The following is a 19,833-nucleotide window of genomic DNA, read 5'->3' as shown; positions in this document are numbered from 1 at the left end:
CTGGACCATCACCGGCACCTGGACACCGGCACCGAGGCACTGACCCTGCTGTCCTGGGAGCCCGCCTGGGGACCCACGCCAAGAGCACAGAAGCCCGGGGTCCCGCAGTCAGTGCTCGGCCAGAGGCTGGCGGGGCCATCCCTCCCCCGCCCAGGACTCTGTGGACTGTCCCCATGATGTGCGCGTGCGTTTCTCTGGAGAGCTCACTGTTACCATCAGTTTCGGGGCCACTCTCTGCTAGCACATGCTGGCTTCACTAAGGAGTGTTTCCTTTCCTTCAAGACGGGCATGGCGGACCTTGGGATCCCTGGGCTCCTTCCTGACCTAGGTCTTTAGAACAAAGGCAGGGCCTCCTTGCTTCCCTTTGGCCCTGGAAACCCGTTTCTCCCAGTTCCTGAAAGAGCCCTGTTTGGGCCAGCACTGTCTCCAGCCTGCTGGCCGTCACTGTGCCCCCGCCTCCAGCCTGCGCTGGCTGTCCTATCCGCTGATGACAGTGCCCCAGGCAGCCATGGAGGGCCTCTCCCGAAGCCCCCCTGGGCCCCGTGCACGCATGGCTCACTGCCAGGTCTCTGTTGGGACTCTGGGTCACAAGCTGCTCTAGCGTGCGTTCCCCACCCAGCTGCGCACTGCAAGTCTCAAGTGCTGTTTCTAAAACCCCCGTTCTTGGGAGTTCTTAGCGTTCAGGCATTGCTTCAGGGACACTCCACCCTCGGCCGTCCTTTCCAGCTCCTGCCACCCTCTCGTCCTGCCCCTTGCTCACTCGTCCTGAAGCATTCCTCACTCACGACCTGCCTCCAGCTGCCCCGAGCTTTGGCTGTCACCAGGGTCCCAGCTCAAAAGATACTGTGCAGATCACGGACAGTGTCACCTAAAGTCTGGTGGCCGGAAAGGAAACAATAAGGCTATGCATGGTCTGCGAGGAACTTGTTAACCCTACACATGCTGGCGAGGCTCTGATTCCTCTTATGAGAGGCAGGAAAAGTTCCCGCCAGAGGCCACACTGAGGTGTTCTCCCCTCGGCCTGATGGATCGTAGAGTTCCAAGTGACCCTGGCATTCGTGATCCCTTTAAGGGGATAAACGGACACACCTGTCACGGTCCTGACATTGGGTCTGTTTTACTCATGGCCCCTCTGCTGACCTGGCCGAACGCGGGCCTGTCCCTGTGGTCCTTCCAGGACGTCCCCTGCGGGGTCAGTGCCCGTCTCCGCCAGGAGCAGCTCTCCTGCCTCTGCACAGACTCGGCCCACGGACTCCAAGCACAGCTGGAGCCCAGGCTCTGGACGGAGTCCCCGTAGCGAGCAGCCACAGGGAAAATGGCACGTGAGGACAGCAAGGGGGGGCAGGAAAGAGGACATCAGTGGTCAGTGGCCAGGTGCTGTCCGTAGCTGCCCCCCTGCCGGCTGGTGGCAAGAACGCCAGGATGGCGGGCAGGGAGCAAGCCCGGGGCCCGGAGAGAAAGGAGGGGGCCCTGAGGCAGAGACAGGCCCCTGCACACAGACCGCACCCCAGAAAGGAAATGTGGAGTCCTTTGTGCAAGAAGAGAGACGAACCGGTAAAAGGAGCCCCCTCGGAGTTTCCGTGGAGTTCAGGTTTTTCTCACAGGTGATCGTGAATAACAAAGGAGAGCAGTAACAGGGCCTTTTGAAGTGGAAGTAAAGCTGGAGGGAATAAAGAGCTTACCTGATTTATTTTTGCACTCAATATCGTAGCCCGTGATGGGGCTGTTGCCGTCAAACCCCATGGTCCACCTGAGGGTGATTGTGCGAGCTTTCACGTCTTTGATCTCAATTTCGGGAGGGTCTGGGGGCTCTGCGCAATCGACAGGAAAACCCGGGCTTAGTTCAAACATGGCTCAGACAGAGGACGCGGGTGGAAATGCTGACTACGGCTCCCGAAAAGCCCTGTCAGCCTTTGACAGCAGCTGAAACTTTTACCTGGAAGCAATTTTTTTTTCCTATTCGCATAGCAGGGACGAGAAATTCCACTTTTCCCCAAATGCCAATGTTTACAGCAGGGCTCTGTAAGCAGGCTTTTATCGCGGGGCTGGGCCACCAAACAAGGATGTCACTCTTCTGGTTTGGAATCTCGAACTCAAAAGAATGTCTGGGCTTCAAATGTTAAACTTCCCGTGTCATTTGCACCGTTTGGCGTAAGGATTCCTAAAGGTGGGCTGACCAGGCACACTGTTACACGTGGTGCACTCCGTGGGCCCGCAGGGTCACCTGACCCAATTCCTTTAAGGATTTGCTCCCTGTGTTTTGGGGGCTGCACCTTGACATCCTCATGGGCACTGCAAGAAACTGTTTTGACACCAGCTGTGTGCATGTTCAACATTTTCTGGGAATCAGGAGCTGTTACGTAGCAAGCTGAGCCCACACAGGGGTCTGAGCCTGGGCATACACTTGGGGATGGGGGGGGGCATGGGACAAGCTGAGGGCAAAATACAGGCTGGCACACCGCCCCCCGCCCCCAGTGGAATACGTGTGATATTCCTCGGACAGTCCTGGCGGCCCAAGAACAAAGGAAAGGGGTTTAAGTGCGTGCCATGGTGATGTGGGGAAACTAAGGCAAATGAAAAATGAAGTTCCCTACTGCCTACAGCCCACTGACAAGTCCTTGAGACCAGCAGAGTGCCTTCCCTCTAGGAGCTCAGCTGCCTCAAGGATGACACTTTGCTGGGGGCAAAAGGGAATCTTGCCTTAACATTGTCCCAACCTCGAGGACCCTGTAAGTCTGCTTCCTTTATCTCAACTCCCCCAAGATATACGCTGGTGACCCTACTCCAAGCTTCTGGCCCCTGATATAGATCTGAAGGGGCTCGTGACTGAGGTTTTATTAAATGGTAATAAATGGTGTTTCCTTAGCAACAGCTAGCCCCTCAAGGTCCTGGAAACCTTGCTTCCAAAATACCTTAGAGACTTACTCTATCCTGGACCCCCTCCCAACCTGAGGGTAGAGAACGAGCTACCCCTCACGACCCCAGTGCAGCTCTTCCTGTCCACGGGTTCTGTCCCCGTGCTTTCATAAAATCACCTTTTTGCACCAAAGACGTCTTCAAGGATTCTTTCTTGGCCATCAGCTCCAGACCACCCCACCGCCATCCCCAAACCTCCTCACTTACTGTCCTAAAAGCCGTGTTTTCCCCCAATTTGGTCTCCTTCCTACCTTGCACTGTGAGCTGAATTATTCCACGGTCCTCCCCATAAGAATTGATAGCATGACAGGAGAAGAAGCCAGAATCTTCTCTAACAGTTGGCAAAATCTATGTGTAAAGCAGAAAGAAATCCATCTTATCCAGTAGTATGGAGCAAGGACAACTAAAAGGACTTTTGATGATAAAAATCTCTCCATTGCTACCCTTCCGGTCCCCAGCACACCCGCACACGTGCACACACACCCCCGAGAGCAAATTATTTCAGTGCAATTGTAACGGTGTAGATGGATAGGTTCGACGTACGTTATCAGTGTCAGCTGGTCCTCGTTAAATTGGATGTGTAATTTATGTAGGATGCCATGGTCAGGTTGATGTATATTCCATATATATATATATATATATATATATATATTTTTTTTTTTTTTTTTTCTCATGGTGTGTGCTTAGAGTATCCAGAGTGCCTAAAGAAGCAGACCTATAAATCCTGCAGTAAATGCTTGGTCCTACAGGACCCTCATTAGAGTTCTCTCTAGAAGGACTCATTGGACCTGTGAGTGAATCAATATCAGTGTTTCAAACACAGGGCTTTTTTTTTTTTTCTCTGTGTGGGCTATAGCATCATTCACCCCAACCCCCCGCCACTAAAAACACCACTCAGTTAACTACCACTAGTACTAAAAAAATCTAAGAGGGGCGCCTGGGTGGCTCAGTCGGTTAAGCGGCCGACTTCGGCTCAGGTCGTGATCTCGCGGTCCGTGAGTTCAAGCCCCGCATCGGGCTTTGTGCTGACAGCTCAGAGCCTGCAGCCTGTTGCGGATTCTGTGTCTCCCTCTCTCTGGCCCTCCCCCCTTCATGCTTTGTCTTTCTCTGTCTCAAAAATAAATAAACGTTAAAAAAATTAAAAAAAATAAAATAAAAAAAAATAAAAAAATCTAAGAGACGACAATACTTTTTTTCTAGTTTTTGTGATCCTATGTGAAAGACAGAAGCTTTTCTGTTGGATTTGTCCAAGAAAAGCAAACCACTTTTCCTTAGAAAGCCCATCCAATTTGTTTCTTTTTACAGCATGTTAAAACATGTGCACAGCATAAGATGCCATTTTTCTGGGATTAATTATCATTAAGAGACTCGATTCCTACCTTTTTTTTTTTTTTTTTTTTTTTGGTTTTTACTACTGTTGGGTTCCCTGCCATGCTCATTGTAATTTTATTCTTAATAACATTTAAAGTAAAGCACTGTTTTTGCAGGCTGCTCAGGAATCTTGCTGTAAGAAGTGGGAAAGAAATGGTAGTCCTGGAAGATTATCTGCTGTTCATCACCCGCATGCCCCCGCTTAGGTCAAAGGACAGGATTATTCTGCTGACAAAGTTAGATGCTGATCCGCTGTGTTTGACGCGTTTTACCTGCAGCGTTGAGATCACTTCCTCTCCCACCTCCTTGGTGGACACAAGGTAACGGGCCATCTCGGGGTTAATGATACGGTCCTCCTTCTCCCAGCGGACGATGATGGGCTTCTCGCCATGGGCTGCACAGCTCATTTCCTTCTTTTGACCCTGAGTGGCTAGGGTCGTATTTGGATAGGACGTTATCATCGCAGGAACTGAAAATCCAAGAAGGACACGACTTATTTGGCAAAGCAGGATTCTTGACTTCCCACCTCAACACTCAGCTAAATCTGGCTTAAAGGGGTGTTTCCTTGAGGGGCGTCTGGGGGGGCTCAGTCGGTTAAGTGTCCAACTCTTGGTTTTGGCTCAGCTCACGATCTCACGGTTTTGTCAGTTCAAGCCCTGCGTCAGGCTCTGCACTGACAGTGTGGAGCCTCCTCGGGATTTTCTCTCTCTCTCTCTCTGCCCCTCCCCACCCACATTGTGCTTTCTTTCTCTCAAAATAAATAAATAAACATTTTTAAAAAAGAGCTGTTTCTTTGAAATAAAATGTATTCAAGAAACCGCTGAGCACGAATCATGAACAGAAAAGGGGCAAGGTGGCAGAAAAGTGAAACCTGACGAAATGAGCCCTAAGCTCATTCATTCAGAAGTTGCCATGGGATTTCATATTCAGGGGGCGCTGCTCTCTTCCCGGCCCACCGAGGGCACACGTCGGTCACGGAATATAGCCTGTGTCCCCGAGGACACATAGGAAAACAATTTTACTTGCTGAACAGATGGGAGAGGGGGCTTCCAGTAGCAAATGACAGTTTCTAACCCTGATTTTCAACTGTGGAACTCTGAAACCTTATCGAGCAACTTAGGCTGGGGCCCTGATCGCTGTTGACCCATCCTCGAAGTGACTTCTAGATATACCCACCGTTGTTACAGACTGTCACCGTCACCCGGAGACCCCAGACCCACCCTTCTCCCGTAACATATGGCAGGCCATCTCATCCCCAGCGCACCAAGAAAACAGAAACCTCTCTGTGCAACTTCTCAAGTTCCCTGTCTCCCACCTCAAAATTCATCTAAAGACCTCCATTCTTGGCCATGTGCTGGGTGACGTAGGACTCTGCTCCCACCCCATACACCACTTAGAGATGCAGGGCGGTGCAAAACAAGCATCCTTTTAAATGCGCACGCAGCTTCTAAGAAAGTGAGAGAAATCCCAGGAGCCGGAAGCAGAAGTGGCTGTTGAAAGGCCAGAGGTATTATGATGTTGGAGGCAGGGAGTTGAAAGTGGGACCTTCAAACCAGGCTGCTCAAAGGGCCCTACCTGCAGAGCGAGGACCTGCAACAAGGACAACCGGACCCACACGGGGGGAAGGGAAAAGCAAACAGCCTTGGCTTGTGTTATGGACGAAGAGAAAAAAAAGAAGCCTCCCCGGAAAACCCACAGCTGGTCTGCCTCTATGTGGGTTTGGGGTTAAATTCACGCTAAAGGGGCAATACGCTGGTGTTCCTACTTGGGCCGTGGGCCCGAAGATCCTAGCAAAAGAGACACGAACACACCCCAGTGGGAGGCACACTCCATCCATGCCCATTGGATCTCTCCTGGCCCGTGCTGGGTCCCGTCTTCCCCACAGCGTACCGGAGTGGGTTGAGACATACCACAACGAGTAAGAAACCTACCGGCTCTGTAGCCTGGACGCCCGCAGGAGAACCCACACTTTGAAGTTTCTCTACAGTCGGCGGGTGTGTGGCAGAGATTAGGAGGCGTGGAGTGGACAGACTAACTGAAGGGAAGAAACACTGTGGGCCCCACATTTTATCCTCGGTGGTGGTGAGATCCCCCTTCCAGCACAACTGAGGGAAAGCCAGACTGGCGCATGGGCCCCAGCCTTCGGTCCCGATCACTCACTTCCTCTAGCCGCTTCAAGAAAAAAATTTAATCTTTACCAACAGCTTTTTTGAGGTCTTATTTACATGCCATAATATTTACCTGTTTTAAGGGCACAGGGGAAAGGGTTTGTCCATTGTAGTAGTTTTCTAGGAGAGCTGAAACAAATCACCACGAGCTGGGTGGCTTCCAACAACAGAAATCTGTTCTCTCACAGTTCTGGAGGCCAGTCCAAAATCAAGGTGAAGGCAGGGCCATGCTCCCTCCGAACTTCTAGGGAAGAATCATTCCCTGCCTCTTCCAGCTTCCGCTGGCCCCCACGATCCTTGGCTTGTGGCCACAACTCTCCCATCTCTGTCCACACTCACGTCATGTTCTTCCTTAAGGGTTTCCCCGGGTCTTCATGTGGATTTCTTATAAGGATACCAGTCATTGGATTTAGGACCCACCCTCACGCAGTATGACTTCATCTTAACTAATTATATCTGCAAAGACCTTATTTCCACACGAATTCACATTCTGAGGTTCATGTAGGCATGAGTTTTTTTGGGGGTGCTCATACACATATATTTGTATTATCCAACACACACACACACACACACACACACACACACACACACACACACTATTACAACCCAACAGAAGTACATACAGTTGTATAGTTACCACCACATCAAATTTGGTTTTATTTTTTTTTAAAGGAAAATCATTTTAGTAAGTTTATTTTTGAGAGAGACAGGGAGAGAGAGAGAGAGAGAGAGAGAGAGAGAGAGCAGAGGATGGCAGAGAGAGAGGGAGAACAGAATCCCAAGCTGACAGCACAGAGCCTGATGTGGGGCTCTATCTCATGAACTGCGAGATCGTGACCTGAGCCCAAATCAAGAGTCAGATCCTTAGCTGACTGAGCAACCCAGGCGCCCCAACCATATCAATTTTTAGAGCATATACATTATCCCAAAAGGATTCCCCTGTCCATTTATAGTCCTTTCCTACTCCCCATTCCAGGCAAACAGTAATCAATATTCTGTCCTTCTAGATTTGCCTTTTCTGGACATTTCCTACAAATGGGATCCCATAGTAGGTATTCTTTTGTGTCTAATTTTTGCCTTTTTTCCCCCACTGAGAATGTTTTCCAGGTTAAGCCATAGTGTAGCATGTATCAGCATTTTCCCTTTTTTAAAAAAAATTTTTATACATTTTTAAAAAAATATTTATTTATCTTTGAGAGAGAGAGAGAGAGAGAGAGAGAGTGAGACAGGGAGGGGCAGAGAGAGAGGGAGACACAGAATCCAAAGCAAGCTCCAGGCTCTAAGCTGTCAGCACAGAGCCTGATGTGGGGCTCGAACTCACGAAGTGTGAGATTGTGACCTGAGCCGAAGTTGGACGCTTAACCAACTGAGTCACCCAGGCGCCCTTATCAGAGCTTCTTTTTTGTTGCTGAATAATACTGCATTGCACGGGATTAACACATTTTGTTTATTCATTCACAGTTGACACACATTGGAATTGTTTCCACTTTTGGGATATTATGAATAATGCTGCTACCAAGATTTGCATGAAGGTTCTCGCTTAGACCTATGGTTTCACTTTTCCCAGGTAGATCTCTACTAGAGAAACTGCTGTGTCACACGGAAATTCTACGTTTCACGTTCTGACGAACTGCCACATTGTCATCCCAAGTGGCTTCACCATTTTTACAATCTCTGTGTCAGAAGACGGAGCACAGAAGAGGAAGTGGGGGGAATGTTTCCCGTGAACCATAAAAGCAGGGTGAAGCTATAGGTGAGCTCCAGCTTGATGCTCACTGGCTGTAGAAAGCTCAGCGCCAACCCAGTGCTGCCACCGCAGAGGTGAGGGTGGTGAGGAAGGTTCCAGGAGAGGCTGACCCATGCCAACTGGGAGAATGAGGCAAACACAGGGGATGGAGCCCCTCCTTCTCTGAGATCAGGGCCTGCGAGCAGCATGAGAAGGCTCCACTGAGCTATGATCCTGGGACAACAGATGGGGACCTTCTCAGTGTATTCCAATTCCTCACCCCACTGAGGGGAAGGGACTACAGCCCTGGGAGTTCACCAGCCCCATTCGCTGGTCCAGATAGTCACCAACTGAGGGGCCCTACCCAGACAGGGGGCTGAATGTGCATGCCATTTGGAGGGGCCAAAGGGAGACACGGTGTCCCTCTCCAAGGGCATCCTTCAAGGGGGAGGCTCTAGGGGGAGCAGGCAGTAGAGTGGACCACTCCCTCTTATTTGATACTCCTGCCTGCAACTTTGCACCATCCTTTGTCAAGGGTTTGAAGGCTACAGAAAACCTCTGCACAGGACAGGAGGCATGGAACTTGGACATCTGGTGTGCAGAAGGGCAGCTGAAAGGGAAAACTCCCACCCTGACCAAGGGGGAAGTGGACAGGTGCACTGAATATTTGCGCCTGGGGCAGTGCGGGGGACATCCGCTTTCTTGCATGGAGCCTTGTGTGTGATCCCACCCTGCCCAGTGCACTGTGATGCAAGCTCATTATAGTGCAGGGGACCACTTTCTGGAACATAGTTATGGGGAGAGGCCAGACCAGCCTGTGAGGCTCTTCCCATATGTCTCCTTATCACTTTCCCTTTAAGCACAGAGTGAGGATTTCGTTTAGAGTGGCACCGTTTCAGAAAACCCCAACCACAGGAAATATATTTATGGGGAAAAGGAAGCAATCATAAATTGTGTCTAAGAACGCCCAAATAGCCCTAAAATATCTACAAAACGCAAACATGTTAGCAGCAGGAGAAACTGGATGTTCTTTCAAAGTCTCTTCATGTTCATGGGCAGAACAGATGAGTATAGTTCAATTACTTTCCTGCCTACAGCAGATTAACACCCTCCCTGGAGACAGCAGCTGGCTATTCCCCGGGTAGAACCAGAAAGAAAAGCGGAACTGCCCAAGAGCTGACATGAGAGATGATGGCGGAATGACACAAATCCCGAGATCATGGTGACCAGGCCCACGTGGGCTCGCAAACACGATGTCTCTCTTCCCCGCACCCTGTGCTCAACATGCCCCCATACCAAGAAGACCATTATCCCATCATCATGGGTTTCCAAATGATGACCCTCGACCATTGAGAAAATGTTACACTGGCCTGGTGTGGTTTGCTTAATAAGAGATAGGACTATTTTAAGTATTCGAGAAGATTCCTTTCCAAAATGGTTAATAAAAACATTTTAAGCGTCCAAGAGGGTAGGAGAAATAAGTTGTGTGGACATTTTATTCATGCAAAGGCGTGGGATGAACTCAACATCTCTCTATAAGCATCCCTCGATGTCTTCCCTTGAAAATAGGCCAGGAAGGAAGGTGGTGGCAACCACTTTCCCCCAAGAGATTTGGAGAAAGAATCAGGGGCACCTGTTGAATACTGGAAGTGTCAGTAGAACATCGACCCTTGGCAAATGTCCTCAGTGGTGGGGTGCTGGCTACGTAGGATGTATTCAGGCATGCTCATTAACGCATTAAGTCAGGGTCTTTGCCCACTGTGAAAAATTCCCTTCTGTGATCATGGTAAACTCCGTATTTGTGTATGTTATCAAATTACTTAGACATGTGAAATGCAGTTGAGTTTTTAATTAAAAAAATGTTCTAAGGATCCAAATTATTTGAGAATCTCCCAAGAGGCTTTCTTTTGCTCCAACAACCACACGATCTTTTAAAGACAGGAATTGGGGGGTGCCTGGGTGGCTCAGTCGGTTAAGCGTCCCACTTCGGCTCAGGTCACGATCTCATGGTCCGTGAGTTCGAGCCCTGCGTCGGGCTCTGGGTTGATGGCTCAGAGTCTGGAGCCTGCTTCCGATTCTGTGTCTCCCTCTCTCTCTGCCCCTCCCCCGTTCATGCTCTGTCTCTCTCTGTCTCAAAAATAAATAAACGTTAAAAAAAATTAAAAAAAATACAGACAGGAATTGGTTGCCTATTGTAAGACTCACTGGATAAAACTGAGGGCAAAAAATGTGGATAGAAATAGGAAAAATGATTCAAATATCTGAGATCAAGACAGTCTGTTATGTCTAACCCATAATTGTCAACTTGTTGCTAAAAAAGACACGTAGATAACAACATATTTGCTCTCACTTGGGATGTATGTTGATGTGTGGATTTATCTGGGGGTTAAAGCAAAGGGTCACTTGGCGGCTTTGCATCCACTAGGTCTGTGACAACCATCGTGGACCTCACTGTAACAGATGTTGAACAATGGGGGCGTCTGGGGTGAGGGAGTGAGCCAAGGTGTACTGGTGGGGACGTGTGTAATGTTGATTGGTGGCTTCTGCATTTTAAATCCAATGCCAGATGGAGACCTCGGCAGCAACGCCCAGGACTGCAGGGATTTGGGGCCCTGGATGGGCTTGTTTGGCATCTCAAGCAGACACCAGTGGATTTGTATAGAACCACAGAGGGTGGGACTTAGGAGTTAATGAGTCAGTGCCTGTCCGCTCTTATAGATGCTACACCATCAGGCTCGGTTTATTGTTTTGTGGATTGTCTGGATTTTAAAAAGGGATGGAGAAAAAGTTAATGGCAAAGATTAAATGTCTGAAGCTATTACATTTTACATAGTGCCAAGTATTGCGAAACCATCCTTCCAGGATGCAAGGTTCAGCAAAGAAGTCTGATGCATCTGATTCAGCAAACAGTTCCCTCGCACCATTGACAAATGAATGACATTCCCCAATACTTCTTCCTGTTTTACTTCCGTCTTCCTTGTTACTGCAAATAAAAGCACCAAGAAACCTTTGCCTCGGAACAACACTGTTCAGTAGGAACAGCCATGTGGTAGCTACAGACACAAGGGTTCACAGAAAGGCAGCTAACGTATTTTATGAGAAGGAGTTGGCTCAATGAAATTGATGAGGCTGATATGGCCTATTTTATTATTATTTGTACATTTTGTTTTGGGGATCTGGTGGTTAAACGTTTCCTAGTGTACTGTTGGATGTATGCAGAAAAATTTGCAGACCAGAAAAAATAATACCAGCTGTCAAAATGGGCAGGTGGCTGTTGGGAGAAATTCTTCCGTGTGGGGGGGACCTTGTATGAAAGCAACACTTCTAACCCCTCCCCCGAATGGAGGGGCAATGACTAACCTGACTTGAGGGTTGGGGAGGAACTGACAAGTGTGACCCAGTTCCTTCCAGATATCTGTTGGCAGAGGGCACATGTTCCGATCTACAAACTTCCTGTAGTGAAAGAAGACGTGCCTGAGTGAGAGGTGTGTGCATCTCCAGCCTGGGCAGAGACTGGGGTAAGTCTCCCTAATTCTAGAATGTAGCATCTGCAAACACACATCTTCCAGAAAGCTAGTATCCAACCACTCTACTTCTGTGTCTATCTCTTGCTTGATTCTGAACTCAGGGGTATTATTTTGGGGGGCCCTCTTAAACTGTGACAGTAGGTATGGACTGTTCACCAAGCAGAAATTTCTAGTTACCTCTGGAAGCCCAGGTTCCTCTTTCCCCAGTTTTTAGCAAGAGACATTATTAAAAATATACCCTAATAAAAGAATGTATTTCCAAGTTCTTCTTGTAGTTGGGTGTTGCCAGCTCAAGCCAATGATGCATCCAGGTGTCCTAGGAGTTGAGCTCCCTTTAGGCTTTCTCGGTTTCCTCCTGTGCCAGCCTGACATCAGGGTCTGATACCTGGAGTTCCAGCTCCCATCTTGGACCTTGAGATGACTCTGGAGATGGGAGCCTGGGTCCTTGCTGACACCGTGAAGCTGTCATGCCCAAGCTGGCCCGCCTAACTCCAGAAAATAGTTATATGAGAAAGAAGCAAACTATTATGTTTATTTATTATTATTTGGGGCTTTTCTATAATAGGAGATTAAGAATTGTTTTGAGCTGACCTTAATCATGGGTCTTGACTCTTTAGGATGATATGGCAGATGTTCCATACTGAAAAAAACAGTTTCTTTTTTAAAAATTTTTTAGAGAGAAAGAATGAATGAGTAGGGGAGAGGGGCAGGGGAGACAGAGGGGGAGAGAGGGAGAGAGAGAGAGACAGAGAGAGAGACAGAGAGAGAGAGAGAGAGAGAATCTTAAGAAGACTGCATGCTCAGTGCAGAGCCTGATGCAGGGATCAATCCCACGCCTCTGGGATCAAGACTTGAACTGAAATCAAGAGTCTGTCAACCGAGAGATCTACCCAGGCGCCACCCCAAAAAGCAATTTCTATTGGATGGCTTTGCAGAGAAAGATACAATGTGCAGCATATATAGTTTCCAAAGTGATCTTCAGTTGCAAACTCATGATTATAGGATGGGTTACCATCAGCCTATATAACAAGGTCGTTGCCCAAGTGTGAATCCTAGGTGTGCCACTTGTTTCCTGAGTGGCCCCAGACAGTCACTTAACTACACTGTGCCTCACTCGGTTTTGTTCTTTGTCCCAGGGAGACAATGATCGTTGAGAGGATTAAAGAGGCCAGCCTGCAGCAGGGTCAGTGCTAGATAAGCTTAGACTGATGGCATCCCCATGTGTCTGATGGCAGGGACTTGTGACGTCTTCAGATGAGGAATGGATGTGGACTTTTGTTTGGGGTCTGTGGTCTGCTCAGGACTTGGGGCACATCTTTTAGTAAAGACATTTTCAGTTTGGGCTCAAATCCATTAACCAAGATTTTTTTTCTCACAAGTGCCAAGTTCGAATTCATGGTAATTAAAGATTCCAGGGCCACAAAAGTGACCTTGAAAAAAAAAAAAACGGTGAATAAATCTGTTGTAGGTCCAAGAAGAAGAATATACTGACTTCTCCGTTTTCCTCTCCAAGCTGGGGAGTATGAATCAGAAACTGAAACTCACATATAATTTAGCTTTGAGACATGACCCCCCGGTCCCTCCAGTCAGGAGCCTGATTCCCGCAGACCCCTGAGTGGAGCACAGGATGGAGAAATTTTGGTAGCAGAGCTGGGTTCTAGAAACGAGTCCATATTAGTGCCTCACAGTGTCAGGGGTGTGTAAAGGCTACGACGGAGAAGGCTCCCTAATGGGCAGGAAAAAAGTTTGTAAAATGCCAGACGAGGAAAACAGAGAGAGTTCCCGTGGGGATATGGCATTTTATTCCCCGGATCGGGGCATTTTATCATTTCTCCTTCTCCTTCTTCTCCTTCTTTGGAGAGTGAACCAGTTCTGAAATAAGGGTTTCTGTCTTACCTCACGAGCTGCTATGCAGGGAAGCAAATGCTCGGTGAAGCTTGCTGTTCACCCAGAATATAATTTCCTATTCCTTAAAAATAAAAACCCATGGAAGAACATGTTACTGCTCCCCATGAAAAACACAGCATCGCTTTGAGAAGTTGTTTTCTGTTCTTTCCTTTTCCTAATAAGGAGAGGTTCAATTGCATTCCACATGGGAGCGATGCCTTGACAAAACCACCCGCCTCTGGCTTGTTAATGGTTTGCCCGTCTTCCTCTTCCAAAGATGCTCTCTTTCTACTCACATTTGCCCTTTGGAAGACTGCCCCACCAAAATAGGTATTTAGCTCTGGTGAATAAACTCTGTATTGAGTCACGAATGTTATGACCAGCTCATGTTTCCCTGGTCCACCCACATATTTTCAGCCTTTTAAAGAAATGGTCAAAAAGATTTTTTTTTTTAAAAAAAGGATCATTACCATGGCTCCTTGCAATGCTAATGTTTGAAGGGATGACCTTTTCACCTGTCACAGTCATGGGTGCTGAGAGATGACAACGTATCAGCGGAGCAGTGCTTTTTGCACGGATTTCTGAAGCGTAACAAACGGATGGGGTAATTTAACAGGGATTGGTACCACGCAGAGGCGGTGGGCAAACCCTGCTAGCAAGGGCAAAGGAAAGCCAGACCAGGAAAGCTTTGTTCAGAGAGTGTGTGCTGTGCGCTTTTCCTGCCAAGTTACCCGCTACGGAAGGTGCCATTTTTACATTGTGATATGTTGGCTTGTAGATTTCCATCATACACCACGATACCATCCAATAGCACCTCCCTGTTCAGGAAATCTGTGCTCTTATGGCACAAGGGGGCATCATCTGACCTACTTGCTTGCAGCATAAAGATGCAGGTGTCCGGTGGGGCCTCTGACACTGGCCGGGAAAAGTTGTGCGCACTGAGGCCCAACTCACACTCGTGGGACGTGAGCTAGGTAGCCTGAAGTGTGAACAGTGGGAGAATTTACACCACAGGCATTGGCAAACCCTAGAAATCAGGACTCTCTTCCTTCCCTCCACCTACAACAGTTTTTCCTCTTAAATACAGACCACAAAACGGCACAGGGGAGTGTGTCACTATACTGATGACTTTAAGGAGTGTTCCCATAATACAGGGGCCACTGAGGAGGCGGTGAGTTCACCTGAGAACAGTAACTAATCTTATTCATAAGAGTAAACCCTACCGATGTGAACAGCTCATCACTGTGTGTTGACATGTAATTCAGCAAAGAGTCCACACATATGTTGCTTTTTCAACTTAGGGATACAGAAGAGGGGACGGTTCTATTAATAAGCTGGTGATATTCAAGACGAGTTCTAAACATTACTCTCCTTTTTTAACGGCACAAAACCAATTCTAATACATTTTTGTATTTTTTCCTCCCTCCCCAGCTCTGCTGAAGCTAGCACTGAAAAAGGAACAAAATGAAATACTGAGAAGCCTAGATAATCTCTAACTAGACAACTTGCCTGTCATGGTCGTCTGGTTCAATCCCTTCATTTTACAGAGAAGGAAAGACGAGCCCGGAATAGAGAAGTGGGTGTCAAAGTTTCAGGAGAGGAGTCAACCAGGATCTGACTTAAACGAGGTCTACTCTAGCCCCATCATTACCATCGTCAATACTCATCCCAACATAGAAAGTGGCCGATCTTTCTGGGTGCCCAGGACTCCCTCTGTTGGAGCAGACAAGCCCTGTCTCCTGGGGGTCCCCCTCAGTGCCTCCACTCTGTCAGAACAGAGGTGGCAGAAGAGGGTATGGTCCAAGGATGAAGCAACAAAGCCCAAACTGGAAAACAGAGTCAGGGACACAAGGGTTCATGCTTGGGAGGACCAGGGAGGCAGATGTTCTGAGACGTGAACACGTATTTTAAACCTGCTTCTTCAAGTACATTTTTTTTAACATCCCCCACCTCCCCCTACCCCCACCTCAACATTTGTCTGGGAAAAAAAATCAAACATACAGAAAGTTGAACAGCCATATACCCACTGCCTGGATTCCACAATGAATATTTCATGCGCAGACTTGAATCTAAATTTATTTCAGTGTTCTCTCATCAGCCAATCAAACTTTACTGAATACAGAATTTTCATTATTCTATTTTAAAATAGACCTGGCGAAAACATGACTCAGTGAGCATCTGGAAGATGGCGAAGGCACTAAGATGGCACCCTTCTTCCTGAAATCTGCTGCCCTGGGGGGAGACGGACGGCACGTGCCTCACTCTGGACTCTGCAGATGTGACTTGAGGTCTGGTGCCACTCTCACATGTGTCATATCGGAGGAAGAGGTGTGAAGGGGACTCGGAGCAAGGCGCCTGGGCTCCAGCCTCATACTGTCCAGGACATGCTATGAGTGGGCAAGACCACTGACTGTCCTGAGCCTCTTTTTTCTCGTGTGACTCCTAGGAGGGCTGCCTGGGACCGGATGCTGTCAACCTGGGCAGCACCTCAGAAGCTGGAGTCAACCTGAGTAGTTTTTAAAATAGACTAGTGCCCAGGCCCTACCCCAGGCCAACGGAGTCAGAGTCTCTGGGGGCAGGGCCCCGGAATGGGTTTATGTGAAGCTCTCCAAGGGATTCTCACATACAGCCTGCGTTGCAACAACTCTACAGGGTGATCAGGGGTCTGTGACAGCCCTAATTCTCCTCCACTGTCCCTGTCCCTTTCCTTTCCATTTTGTCCCCTTATCCCCCTCCCCTCCTTCCTTATTTTTCTACCCTTCTTCTCTTTCTCTCACAATTCCATCATCATCACCATCATCATTGCTAACTTGCATGAGTGCTGACTTACATCTAGAACTTTTTCACATGCCCTGCGTGTATTTAACCCATATAGCAACCTGACGGGATAGACATTCTGGTCATAGAAATGGCCCAAGACCTATTTATAAGTTCCACTGTAAGTAGATTCTAAATTATGCTATAAAGATGTGTGAGAGATGCAGAAATAACGTTTTTAGCACATTCATTGGATTTAAATTTATATTAACAGATGTCCATGCAGATGATCCAAGAGAACCAGACACCAAATACCTATTTTGAAGTGGGGAAAAATAAAGAATAGAGCCCAAGCGAATGCAAGGATTCATTTAATATCTGGCCTCTTCTCCCCTTTGCCTTTATTTATAAGCAAGGAAACAGAGAACAAGAAGATTTATGACTGGCTAAACTGGAACACGTTCTCTTTGTGCCTCTACTTACCCCTAATCCAAAGGTCTGCTTCATCTAGTAGTCATGTTAATCTCTAACATGAACAGTTTTCCCTCCCCTCCCCTCCCTGCTTTGTCTTTTCTCTCCTGGTTCTTCCTTTCTTCTTCGAGGGCCTGCAGAAGCTAAGCGGGTCTAAGCCAAGCCACATGAAATTCATAATTCATCCATGCCTCTCACTCTTTCAGTTGCGTGACCATTTTCACAAACATGATCTCACGGCAACACCCATGTTCTCAGTAGAGCAGAGAATTCTTAATTCCATTTACATGAACCAAAATAGGATCAGGGAAGGGACGTAATAAGCCTAGAGCCATGCAACTAGGAGGTAAGTAGAAAATCTAGAAGGAGACCCTAGATCTCCTGAATCCAAGTGCAAAGCCTCTTTGGACCAGAGGCTGGCCCACCTCGACTACAGGGCATGGGGTAGCCAGGGCATCCTTGGAAGCCCCTTGACCCCAGGGCTGGGTCCACTCAGGGGAGACTCCCTATGATATCTTTGATAGCTCCAATTCCTCAGCTGCAAAATAACATGCCTTCTGTAAGCCCACTGCATATTTGAGACTGCTTGGTAGGACTGGCTATGTGATTTGTAGGACCCAGAGCAAAATAGAAATGTGGGGCCCTTGTTCAAAAAGCAGGAAAAAGGTGCCATTAAAGTTCTTTTGGGGGGGTGTACCTCACTTTATTATTTTTTTTAATATGAAATTTATCATCAAATTGGTTTCCATACAACACCCAGTGCTCATCCCAATAAGTGCCCTCCTCAATACCCATCACTTCCTTCCCCTCCCACCCCCCATCAACCCTCAGTTTATTCTCAGTTTTTAAGAGTCTCTTATGGTTTGGCTCCCTCCCTCTCTAACTTTTTTTCCCCCTAAAATATAAGGCTTTTTCTTTATACTGCGGTCTCTCTCTCTCATTCTCCCCCTGCCCCACATATCATGAGGGTTTGTATTTTCTGTTTAATGTTATGTTCCCCTGGACTTGGGGCTGGGCAAGTTCCAGCCCTCCCAGGCATGAGGACAAGGCCTGGGAGGTGGCCTGCATATGTGCACACCACACTGGCTGCCAGGGTCCCCTTTCCACCAGAATGACAGCCATACCCAGGTCTTGAGTGGGTGGCCCCAATGGTATTTTGAGTCACGTTCTGAAAGCTCCTGGTGTTGCCACTTAAAGGCAGGGAGAGCAAGGAGATGCTGTGGGGAGCCTGACCTTTCTCTTCCAACTCACACGAAGGTCCCCATGTGGGTAGGACCTCAGGGATTGTTGGGTAGAGAGCCCGGGGCCGGCTCAGGGAGACAGAGAAAGGAGAGACAGGTGGCCGTGGGAAGAGGATGACACCTGGGCTGAGGCTCAAGTGAACTGGGGAGTTCAAGCTCCACTCTTCCATCGGACTTCACTTACAAACACAAATTTAAAGATAAAGTTATTAAGAATTTCAAGATGGCAGCTGAAGAACATGAAACCCCAAGCACAGGGCTCTTGAGAGCTCAGGGGTTCATGCCACTGCACTGGTCACCTGCCCAGGACGCTGGCCCTGGAAGCTGATAAATACTGAGCTTCCTAGGCAGCCACTCCTGTCACCTAGTCACCTGAAGGGGGCAAAGAAGTTGGGAGGAGGCGGTCTCTTGGGCAAGACTTGGACATGACCAACCACAGTCTTGAAGAGGGAGCAGGGAGCCACTGACCTCCTCTTTCTCTGTTGCCTTGTGTGCATACAGGGCAAGCCCTGAGTGGTTAGTCTCCTTTCTAATACAGCAAAACCTATCGACATTATCTTTCATTGTAATTATGGTTCCTGTCGCAGCATCACCTGGGGCCTTCAATGAACCCACAGTCACATTTCCCAAGCACAGCAAACACATGTTCTCCCCAGCACACCTATCATCAAATTTACCACCTTAACCACTCTTAATTGTATAGGTCAGTGACGTTAGGCACACTCACACGGTCATACAACAATCCCCACCATTCATCTCCAGAACGTTTTCATCTTCCCAAACTGAAAACGTGTCCCCAGTAAACACTAACTTCTATTCCCTCCCTCCAAGCCCCTGGCACCCATCATTCTACTTCCCATTTTTCTGGATTTGACCTCTTTAGGGGCCTCGTACAAGAGGAATCTTGCAGTATTTGTCCCTCTGTGACTGGCTAATCTGTTAGCATAATGTAATCATGGTTCGTCCATGCTGTAGCACACGTCAGAAAATCCTTCCTCTTATAGCCTGAGTAACATTCTATCGTGTCTATACGCCACATTTTGTCCATCCATCCGTCCATCCATCCATTCATCCATCCACGGACTCTTGTGTTACTTTCACCTTTCGGCCATTGTAAATAATGCTTCTATGATCATTGGTGTACAAAGTATTATTCTTGAAAATGTCTATAGCGTTTTGCTAGAGAAAATGGTTTGCGATCCTGTGTCTGCTTCATTCAAAGGCCGAGTGGCTTTTTCTCCATTTGGGGTCTCTGCCTCTTAGCTTCTTCTCCATTTCCTCATCTGTAAGAACAATGAGACCTCCAGCCTCCTGAGGCTGTGATCAGGATTAATGAGATTATGTTAGTGGAACCCACTGAGTGTGTCGGCAGAAAGGCCCCGCAGAAGCACAAAGTGCCTATTATCACTGCTGCTGAATCAAAAATTCCTCCTGTCCAAATACTTATTGTTCATAAAAGTTTTAGCAAGTAAGGCTACCTACTGGGCAGCTCTAATCCCCATAAAGAAAATGATTTCTCCAGCCAGGAATTAATAAGTTCTTAGCACACACTAAAATATCTTCTTGGCTGGCTTATTATGCTTACATAATGAAGTTACTTTGATTATAACCATTAATCAAATCCATGTTTCCAAGCTACAGTGGGCTTTATTTGATGTTAAACTTTAACAAGAATGGCAACATTTCCTCTTTCTGGAAGCTTTGCCAGGGTCTCCTAACGTGATTAAATGTGTCAGGGTAAAGACAGAAAACATTTAGGATTCATATTC

At 47.8% G+C, this 19,833-nt stretch overlaps 1 protein-coding gene across 1 annotated transcript in view; it reads right to left on the bottom strand.

Moving 5' to 3' along the window:
* Window positions 1–1,363: 1,363 nt before the first annotated feature.
* The window catches only part of LOC125921288 (Down syndrome cell adhesion molecule), a 507,313-nt gene continuing 488,843 nt past the window's right edge, over window positions 1,364–19,833 (bottom strand). Inside the window, exons 12-15 of the mRNA XM_049628742.1 lie at window positions 4,560–4,756; window positions 3,168–3,264; window positions 1,683–1,811; window positions 1,364–1,470 (exon numbers count right to left, since the gene is read on the bottom strand). Of these exons, the coding sequence (XP_049484699.1) occupies window positions 1,364–1,470; window positions 1,683–1,811; window positions 3,168–3,264; window positions 4,560–4,756 (530 nt within the window). The remainder of the gene's footprint in view (window positions 1,471–1,682; window positions 1,812–3,167; window positions 3,265–4,559; window positions 4,757–19,833) is intronic.

Source organism: Panthera uncia, chromosome C2, assembly GCF_023721935.1.
Source record: "Panthera uncia isolate 11264 chromosome C2, Puncia_PCG_1.0, whole genome shotgun sequence".
Classification (NCBI taxonomy): Eukaryota; Metazoa; Chordata; class Mammalia; order Carnivora; family Felidae; genus Panthera; species Panthera uncia.
Note: the sequence above shows the minus strand (reverse complement) of the source record. Positions and strands in the feature narration are given on the sequence as shown.